At 37.1% G+C, this 10,953-nt stretch overlaps 1 protein-coding gene across 1 annotated transcript; it reads left to right on the top strand.

Annotated features, from left to right (window-relative positions):
• Window positions 1–878: 878 nt before the first annotated feature.
• Window positions 879–9,230, top strand: gmppb (GDP-mannose pyrophosphorylase B). The gene is made up of 10 exons (XM_067505103.1): window positions 879–985; window positions 2,048–2,183; window positions 2,276–2,356; window positions 2,616–2,664; window positions 3,062–3,204; window positions 3,961–4,119; window positions 4,291–4,369; window positions 5,768–5,895; window positions 5,981–6,163; window positions 7,304–9,230. Exons 2-10 carry the CDS (start codon window positions 2,055–2,057, stop codon window positions 7,433–7,435), a joined length of 1,083 nt encoding a protein of 360 aa, XP_067361204.1. The 5' UTR covers window positions 879–985; window positions 2,048–2,054; the 3' UTR covers window positions 7,436–9,230.
• Window positions 9,231–10,953: the final 1,723 nt, after the last annotated feature.

Here is a 10,953-nt window from a genome sequence, read left to right as displayed (position 1 = left end):
ATTGTCCTAATGTTTTTTGAAATTTTTGTATTTTTAAAAGTGTAGTTATATGATCTGACAAGACCATAAAGATATTGGACAACAATTAGAGTTGGTTTTTCATCTTATTGCAATTTTCTCCAAAGAAGTTCCAAAGATGGAACAAGTCTGCGGTCCCAAACCTTAATTTACAGGTCCATGACATCCCATTTGTTAAGGGAGCTTTTATTGAGTCATGTCAGGGTTTATTTATAATCTGAACTGGTGACATCATCAGGAGATAAATAAATTGACATTCAAGATTGTGACATAATCTGGGACATAAAGGGACCTAAAAATGTAATAACTCAATGTATAAAGTTTGGATGTAATTCAGAAATTTAGATGGAATTTTGTTAAATGTCAGAAAGACTAAACTTTGTTTAAGATATGTTATTAAAATGTCATCCAAAATAAAACAAAACTAAACACATTTTTAGCTTTTAAATAACAATTTATAATTTATTGCTGGTCAGGTGTAGATTATAGTTACAGGTTGATTTTTAAAACAAAAACCTTGTTTTGTTGCATATTTGCACTGTTTGAGTGAATTTTGGTTATTTTATTCTATATGTCTTAAGTTAAAATTTTGTCGTATGATACAGCGTAAACCTAGAGGAACTATGTGTCAGTCCACTGTGTGTCGATATAAAACAGTGCAGAGACAAACTAATGAATGCTTTGTGTTGTGCTACACTGTCATGAGTTACACTTAATAACTCACCCAGTGTAGAATCTAATAAAAATAAAAAGGTCAGCAGGACAAATACAAGATTGAGCAAGTAGTTTTATTTTGTTTTATTTTGAAACGCAGCACCGGATGTTTTCATGTCATGTTCTCCCTGTTTTACGCCCGGTCGGCAGAACCGGAAACTAAACAAAAATTCAGATTTGAACGGTGTTACGTGTCACTACCAGAGTTTCAGTGATTCAGAATTCTCACGAAGACTTCGCTGAACAAATCTCTGTAAGTTTTCACGATTGTTTTCATCATCTTTGCACAAACATGCACAGAAGCAGGATGTTAAGTGGTCCGTAGGCTGCTAGTAGTTACACTGCTGTTAGTCAAGTCAGCAGTTTGTAGCCTAGCCACACTCAGCTAGCTACAATTACTGGAAGTCTATTTAGTTTACAACGTGAACGTCATCTGCATTTATTTCTGAAATTAATCACTTACAGTTCAGACTTAATAATTTAACTTTTCATACAATACTTGTCGATGTTTTATGACAGAACTTTTTATGCGACTCTGTTGCTAATAAGTTAGCTGCTGGTCTTGAGCTTAAAAGGAGTTTCTCTCTGTGTCCTCGTTTGGTATTTTGGGAAAATATTTAAAAAGAAATTTAGGACTAGCACACTAACATGAGTGAACAGCCGGATGAATGAACTCCTGTAATCTGAGGCGACACCATGATTAACAGCCTGAATGAGGAGGTCACAGTTTCTTCCTGTCATGTGATCGGTTTTAATATCTTCTCCTGTTTATATGGGTTTTTAACATTATGTTTCATGCTTCCTCTTTAGGTGATGAAGGATAAGAACTACAGTCATACCTGTGTTAATATAATAATAATAAATAATATAAAATATGAATCTGAAGAGAATACAAGGCTTCAACTTCCTAACTTAGTTACCTTCTCGGTGCCAACAGGTCCCAGCTGTTTTTGCTGTTCTAAAGATGTTTGCCAGAAATGAAGTATCTTCTTGCTCTTTTTTTTTTAAAAAGCAAACATAATATTATAGCATTTTATTTTGTATTAAATTACACATGTTTGGATAAGAATCATTGATAAAAACCATTAGAAGTGATATTAAAATTTAGATGTTTTAGATGATCTTTTTTTTTCTGTGGCCCCACTTTTTCCTTGCGGGTTGTAATTCACAACTATACAATTAGTAATTAGGTTTTAATTTTTTCCTAGAAGCAGGTATTTTGAATTCAGACACATTACAACATCTTCCTGACCCTGCTCTCCTGCTCAGGCTTATTTTGTTCCTGTTTTTGATGAGCTGTATCCTTTCCTAACAGTGGAAGAATGAAGGCTTTGATCCTGGTCGGGGGCTACGGGACTCGATTGCGACCGTTAACTCTGAGTGTCCCCAAACCGCTGGTGGAGTTCTGCAACAAACCCATTCTTCTGCATCAGGTGGAGGCATTGGTCAAGGTATGGAGAAGACAGCCAGAGCTCATCATGTTGTGGTTTTGTCTCATTTTTATTAAAGACTATCTTGCTTCTTTCTGTGTGTGTTTGTGTAGGCTGGGGTGGACCATGTGGTTCTGGCAGTGAGCTACATGTCAGAGCTGCTGGAGCGAGAGATGAGAGTCCAGGAGCAGAGAGTATGTGCACCGAACCAATAATTTGACGCACATCTCTAATTTACAAAGGGACAATATACATGAATGATCATATTTGTAAACGCACTTTGTCCGTTATTATATGGCCTATTGTTAAAAATCTGTGTTTACTACTGTTTTATGACTCCTGGGAGAGTAGTTTGACATGTATTTTAAGGAATAATTTCTTAAAATCTGTTATGGATGGATAGAATTTTAATAACATATTTTATTTTAAATCACCCCAAACTGTTCTCCTTAGCTTGGGATTCGTATCTCTCTGTCTCATGAGAAGGAGCCTCTGGGAACAGGTAGGTTTTTCTTCACTACAGACAACATTGAACAGCAGGGAAACTGCTAGAATGTGTGGGGCTGTAATCACTTAAAGAAAAATACATTCTAGCAAAAAATACTCATTATGTGAGATTTCTTTTTTTGGTTTCATCTTAAATATAGTGAATTATGTTAGTCAGGATGTTGTGACTTCAAGGCTTGTTTGACTCTCTTAATATCAGTGTGAGCAAGGAAGGATCCAATCTTTGAGACGCTCTTCAGCTGAAGGAAAACTTAACTTGACAGCACTTGTGACTTTTCAATTGTTGATAGCTCACTGTTCAAAAATAAAAACAGATTTCTAGCTGCAGGTTATACTTTAAAAGTGTTATAATTAACAATTAGAAATAAACATGAACATGTATTTGTTTGCAGCTGGCCCACTGGCGTTGGCTCGGGAGCTACTGAACGTCGACAATGAGCCGTTCTTCGTGCTTAACTCAGATGTCATCTGTGATTTTCCCTTCAAAGAACTGCTGCAGTTCCATCATAGCCATGGCAAGGAGGGAACCATTGTGGTGAGAGAGTGTTTAACGACTAGCAACAGCTGCAGAGTGTCCAGGCAGTTTTTAGACATTTGGATCTGTCCAAATAGCTGATTGTTAAAGGCACAAGGCCGATAGTTTGATGTGAACCTCATCCTCAGATTCAGAACATTTAAAACCAGACGAGAGTAGATCATTTTATGTGTCCTAAAAATAAATGAGAAAATTACGAAGAAAATTGGCAAATATTTTTTATATTGTACTATTCAGGTAATTTGTTCCTTTATATATTGGAAAAAAAGGCTAATTTAATGATAAAAGATGTTGTGAATTGTTGATTATAAACTGGAAAGTGAAACTCCTGAAATTAACAAAAGAAAAGCCTATAATGCTGATTAAAAGCTTGAAGCTTTAATTATAATTATGATTTTCTTTTTATTATTTCTCCCTCAGTATTAGTCTTTGAACTTTAAACTCTTAAGCTGATATTTTAAATAAGTACATACTATTACTTCTCGAGATTAGTTTGTATACTAATCATGCATTTTGTAATAATTATTTTTGCAACAACTCTGGTCTGGCACTGGTGCCATCTAGTGGATTGCTTGGAAATTGTTCTGTAATAGAAAGCATATTTAAAATAAATCAAAGGAGAACTAACACTTTAACTTGGTTTCTGCCCATTTCTATAGAATGTAAATTAATATTTAACATTTTACCTTTTTTACAATAACCTGTTCAACTATGTTCGGATGCAAGACTGACTTTTCGTGTGTGTGTGTTTTGAAGGTGACACGGGTGGAGGAGCCCTCTAAGTACGGTGTGGTGGTGTTTGAGACGGAAAGTGGGAGGATCCATCGCTTTGTTGAGAAACCTCAAGTCTTCGTCTCGAACAAGATCAACGCCGGCATGTACATCTTCAACCCCAGCATGCTCAGCAGGATCCAGGTGACTCTCTCTCTCTCACACCCTCACACACACACAGACACATCTTCAAAAGTCTGTCATAGTGTTCTTGGTTGAATCTAAACTAAAGATATTGTGTTAACAGATAAAAATTGGACCATAAGGTTTAAAAATGTTGATTGATGTGTATGGCTTTGACTTGTGTATCTGCAGCTGAGACCAACATCCATAGAGAAAGAGATCTTTCCTGTTATGGCAGAGGAGGGACATCTGTATGCCATGGAGCTTCAGGGTAACTGTTAATACTACTGTAGTACTGCAGCACACTATTATAAGATATGAAGGGTCGAACGGCACTTATTTTCAATATAATCTCAAAGTGTGTGTGTGTCTGCTGACACGACAAAATGTTTGTTATGTCACAGTATTAACGTATTAGGCAGTAACTAGTTACTTTTTAAGTACTTTACAACTAATATTGGGGGTAATATAAAGTAAAATAATTTTAGGATTTTTTTCTTGGCAGATGATACTTTTCCTAGTTTTTACCGTCCTTTTTTTCACTTGAAGAATAAAGCTGTAAAACAGATGAGAGTGAGGAGAGTTTTTCCAGTATATGTTAATTAGACAATGAATCTAAATGGTTAGTTCATAGAGTTATTTTACTAAAATTGCAAAACTTAATGAAGTCATGTTATTTTAGTGCCACACTCATGTTAATACCAAAATAGCATCTTGGCGCCAACAAGGCTGCTGTTAAAAAATGTGTAACTGACATCAGCTGGTCTGGACTGTACACATAACAAACATGATAGTGAGAAGTTGTCCTGTGTGCTCGCTCTGGTCTCTGCAGCTCACAGCTCCACCAGACGTAAGTCTTTGGGTTTTTCTTCACATTTTAACTGTGTAGATCTGGAGAGGAATGGTTTGTAGAGAAGCACCGATGGTTTTTTTTTTTTTAGAGATCAGGACAAACCATGATCCAAATCATCAACTTATCTTTAATCGGTGCTGCTCTAAATGCTCCTCCTTCTCCAAAAGCTTTGTCTGAATTAGTGGAACCAGTTAGCTGAGCAGTTACGTCTCCCTCCCATCCTGTAGTCCTGTAGTATCTCTCAGAATCTTCACAATTCTTTGTTAAAACACAGAGCAGCTTAAGTCTTCTCTGACTTCTCGTTCAACAAGAAGAATATGGAAGCTGACGAAAGTGTCCACAGTGTTTTTAACATGTGTAGCAAAATTATTAAAAACTGTTTGATGTTCATTATAAAGATGCACACATCTATACAACTTTAAAAACTGTAAAATAAATCCCTACACTTAAGTGAAAGAGTTAAAGTGTTCGAATTTAAGTTTTTTTTGTTTCGTTGTTTGGTTCATGTTGTTTTTATTTACATTTTTTTTTTGTCCAGTCTCTTGATTTTCAGTTTTTTTTTAAATAGGTTTCTGGGGGATCAACACACAACAAAATAAGAAAAATAATGGACCTTGGGTTGCTCTGCAGATGATAATTTAAAAAGAATTAATATTGTTATACTTGCACTGCAGATTTTGTTACGTGGGAGAGTTTAGTAAGAAAGCTGGAATGAAAGTACAAAAACTATGAACAGCCTACTATGTAAAATGCAGATTGTCAGAAATTATAAGGAAACAAATCTTTCTTATGTTCTGTCTGTTTGTCTGTCAACAGGTTTCTGGATGGACATCGGTCAGCCTAAGGACTTCCTGACAGGGATGTGTATGTACCTTCAGTCGCTAAGACAACACACCCCTGAGAGGCTACACACGGGGCCCGGTTTCCTTGGCAATGTTCTGGTGGTGAGTGCAGACCGTTGAAGCTGCACGTCAAATGAAGAACCGTACTCCTTAGTGATCTTTTGTCCTTTGTTTCTGTCCTCTGCAGGACCCAACGGCCGAGATCGGGAAGAACTGTACAATCGGGCCGAATGTCACCATTGGCGCAGGCGTGGTTGTGGAGGATGGTGTAAGGATAAAACGGTGCACGGTGCTCAAAGGAGCGCGAGTTCGATCGCACTCCTGGCTGGAGAGCTGCATTGTGGGGTGGAGCTCCTCTGTTGGCCAGTGGGTAAGTGGGAGAGAGGAGTCAACAGCTTTTTCCAAACAAAGATTTTGTGTATATATATACTCAAGTACAGTAAATACTGGAAAAATGAAGGTTTTTTGGCATTTGGCCTCTGTGCACCACCACAACAGATTTGAAATCAAACACTCAAATATGTGAGCATACTTAGGACTTTCAGCTTTAATTCATGTGTTTGAACAAATGTGTGACATTACCCATTCAGGACTAACGTCCATTTTTATACACACACCCCCATTTTTGGTGGCTCATATATAATGGAAGAGACTTACATAATTACAAAGATGGTTATCGCCTTTAACACTTTCATGAAAATCCTCAGCAGTCAATGACTGCCTGAAGTAGGGAACACTTGGACATGACCAAAAGCTTTTTTTCTCCCTCAAAGATACTTCACCAGGCCTTTACTGCCCACAGCTGCTGCTTGTTTGTGAATATTTCTGCCTTCAGGCTTCAGTTAGCAAAAAGCTGCTCTTCTGGGTCAAGATCAGGTGATAAACACCAGTGACCCGGTTCCTTTGGCAGCTTTCTTTTTAAGAATGTCCCAAAGTTGTTGTTCTGTCTCTTGGTAGGTTTAATTAGTTTTTCCATCCCAGTGATGGCCTCCTTAATGTGCATAGACACATCTTTAGACCAAATGTTGAAAGAAATGTGCACTGCCGCTTAGTACTGTTTTTTTCTTTTTATATTTTTGTCTTATATAAAAACATATATATTTATTATTGTTGTAAAAATCAGTGTGTAACGATGACTGAATAAACTACTACTATTACATTTGTTCAATAATTTAGGAACTGCTAAAAATGAGTGTGTGCATTTAAATTGCTGTAAACGTCTGACGGGTCAAAGCCACACATATGTCCAACATCTTGAACCAAAGCTTAAAGTCTTTACTTCTCTTGACTGTTTAATTTCAAATTCAGTGTGATGGTGTAAAAAGGTCAAATGCTAAAATACTTAGGTTCATAAATATTGCAACAGTGATACTCTAACTGTAAATTCATTAGCTTTCGTTAGGCCTGTGACAAAAACTCATCATTTAGGCATTTGCCTCTATTCCCTACAAATAGTGGTTTGTAGTAAAGAAAATCATTATTTGTTGTCTCTGTCCAACTGTGTCGTCAGGTACGTATGGAGAATGTGACGGTGTTGGGGGAGGATGTGATCGTAAATGACGAGCTTTACCTGAACGGTGCCAATGTCCTGCCTCACAAGTCCATCAATGAGTCTGTTCCAGAGCCACGAATCATCATGTAACATTGGGCAGGGACGAGCTTAGTGTCTTTTTATACGACTAAAAAAACCAAACTGTGCCAGGAAAAAAAATGGACGAACAGACGGGTGGAGGGACACACGAGAAGAAAAAACTGAACAAAAGGGTTTTTTTGTTTGTTTTTTTAAAATTAGTTTGGACTCATTTTAAGCCCTGCTTAGCTGCACCTTCAATCAATAGGAAATGATATTGAAAACCTGAGGATGTGAGGTGTCAAAAAGCTGACCTGTGAGGAATGTTTCTGAGTTCAGTCAAAGCTGTAGGTTAATTGTCGAAATCAAACGTCCTCAATGTAGCAGCCGGTAAGCTTTTCATGCGAAACAGCATTCATTGAGGAAGAGGGCTGATGGTGGAGGCGCTAACTGAGTGAATCTAGGAAGAGGGAGAGCAATATGAACAAGGATGTTTATATTCACTATGCATTTGCATTTTCTGCATAGCAGGAACATCAGATCTTAACTATAAAAGTAACAGGCATGCATGTTAGCATGCATAGCAAAGCCTCGTGGAATCTGTATTTGGTTGTGCAAATGCATTTCCATGGTAATGTGAAGGTACACGTGTATTGATTTACTTTTATTCCTAATTTGGAACCATCTGTTCACTGTGTGGTAGTTGTATAGAAATATGTTCAGCCAACCAGTCTTGTGTAGTAATGGCAAAAGTTCTGCTACATATTTACAAATGGTACATATTACTGCTGTTTCTATGAACCATTGATATTAAAATATTGATGATAATAATAATAATAATATTGAAATATAAAAGCCTCCAGTTATCTTGCCACCCTTATTCACAGGTTCATTGGCTGCTTTAAATTGTAACGTGTAAAATAACACTTGCCCGCTGAGCTCTTGCTTGCCATATTGAAGGATCATACTACATGTTTCTCTGCTGCATTACTAACGATGCTGAGATTTCTGGAAGATTAAAAAAAAAAAAAGAAAAAAAAAGGGAGTATTGGTTAAAGTTGAAGCAGCACCTTAATTTTATTGTCTTGCGGTTGCAGCAGAACAACCTTGTCTGAAATATTATCACAATGTAAATTTGTTAGAGTCAGCAGAAACAGCGACATCCCCTAAAAGTTGCATTCACTCTCCTTTTAGCTCTGTTTTTGTTCTCCTCCCACTGCAGGTGCCACGGCAGTTTAAACTTTTAAAGCTTTCTTCAAAAGCAGTTTGTTATAATTTAAGGTAAATTTATGCTGATCTGACTTAATGATCTTTCAGATCTCCAATCAATTCCAATTTATAACAAAATTGTTTAATGGGTAAAAAATGAACATCTCATCCTTTCTTAGAACTTTATGACTGGTCGCAAAAGTGGCCTACAACTGTTAGGGTTGAGCCAATGGTCATGAATGACATGTCATTGTCAACTTGTAAGTGTTTGTAAATGAGAACTCCTTAAAGCACTGAGAAAGATTTAAATCTGGACATGCACAGATCCAACAGCTGCTAATGAACTTTGTGGTGAGATTGTCTTAGCTGTGTTGGACAGCTAAAACATGTTTTTGTCTTCTCGTAGGTCAACACTGATGTATCTTTAATTTAGACTTCTTACTAACCAAGAATCTTATTGAGCGAGTGACACCAGGTGATCCAGACCCTCAACAGTGGTGTCTGAACATAATGCAGTGGCTCTGTGGTTGTTATGCAGTTAGTGTTGTGAACACTATGACACTAAATATGTCGAGACTTGTCTGAATGAATGCAGCCAATTCTTGTAACAAAGTCTTTTTTTAAAGAGTAATATAATCTGCTGAGCACATTCACTTTTCATCTTGTCTCTTTTTTGAACGTTTCACTCAACTTTTACACATTACACTTGTATATTTAAAGCTCCTAGTCTGACCTCTTTGAACTGTGTAAACAATTTATCTTCTTTGACCAGGGTCATCCTATTTAATCATAGTAAACTAAATAAATATCAGGATATCTTAATCTTCTTGATTCATTTAACTTTTAAACCATTGGATTCATGTAATGGATGCAATCTAAACATAATAGATCCACAAAATATTCTCAACAACTCAGCAGTTCTTATATTTTGGGTTAGAATGGGTTCACCCACTGTTAATGTAGGACCGACAATACTTGGGTTAGTACCCGTGAGTTGTAACCTAGTGTTTTTGTAATTTATACCCTATTGGCTGCCTGGTTCTCTTAGGTCATTTGCTATTAACGTCACTGGGTAAATGTAACCCGTTTTTGTGTAGGTGCTTTGCTGACCCAAAACCGAGTCAAATTTTAACCCAGGGAGTTTTAGAACAAATCACTTTTCTCAAAATTAATTACAAAAAACGTAGTTTTAATGCGTTTATTTGGTAGCAGACAGTATGAAGAGACAGAAAACCCTGATCTACAGTCTGGGGCTCTGTGCCAATCGTAACCCCACGACTATCAGATGCCCAAGGATAAACTGGGGCAGGAGTGGCCGCCTACCCACCATAGGGTCAGAAGTTCGTCCCCCCCTTCTTCCGGTCTATATGTCGAAGACACTGAACCCCCTACAGCCCATTTCCAACCCCAGCTGTACAGTGCCAGCTGGCGTTGCATCAGGAAGGGCATCCGGTGTAAAAACTTCCAAATCAACATGCGAACAAAATGTTGTGGCGACCCTGTTATGCCTTAATTTTCAAAATATGTCTCTAATGTTAAAGTATTTCTGTTAGTATTATGTACAAAACCTAATAGTAACCTATTTAAGTTATGGTGGTTTCTATAATACAATAAAAACTCCAGTCTTTGATTTGACAACTTGTTTAAATCTTATATGACAAACTCTGATTAACTTAATTGTATTTTTGATTTTTTTTTTAAAGAAAGTGTATAATATACTCAACAAATTGACAAACCTTTAAAATTACATAAAATGTTTCATGTAGTGTAAACATGTAAAGAATCATAGAAATGCCAAATGATGACATTTCTGACTGTCCTTACTTTACCTGAAAATGATCATATGCACCATATTTTCCTGATACAATAATGTAAACACGCTTGCTGATACAGGGACTTGATGTTCCACAGTTCCACAGTCCACAAAGACTGACACTGGTAAAATCTTAACTGGAAGTTTTGTCTCAGTTTTAATTAATGGAAACAGCTTCTCAGTGAAAGTGTTTGAAGGTGTGTATGTGTGTATTATCAGCACGATCATAGATTAACAGTTTCCCTCTGTCAAAGTCCAGATAAACTCTGAGAGAACTTTGAGAAACTCTGAGAGCTTTATTTGGGAGTGGTGGTGAGACAGCTGTGTATTTCCAATCAAGGAGATATTTTGCACAGTAGCCAGCCAATATTTCCCCTTTCAGCTGAACAGACTCCTTTTCCACACCCATGGCCCAGAATGCATTGTTTCTAAGCTCAATGCCCTAACTGTGAGTCCCTGAGTTAAATCCCTCAGAACCCAGAACACAGGGGTGTTAGTCAAATCTTTCTGGCTTATCAGGAAGCTTCACACTAGTCAGATCTTCATACAGAATAAGTCCTGGATTAGC

This window comes from Channa argus, chromosome 5, assembly GCF_033026475.1.
Source record: "Channa argus isolate prfri chromosome 5, Channa argus male v1.0, whole genome shotgun sequence".
NCBI classification, from domain to species: Eukaryota; Metazoa; Chordata; class Actinopteri; order Anabantiformes; family Channidae; genus Channa; species Channa argus.
This window is presented reverse-complemented; position numbering and strand designations above follow the sequence as displayed.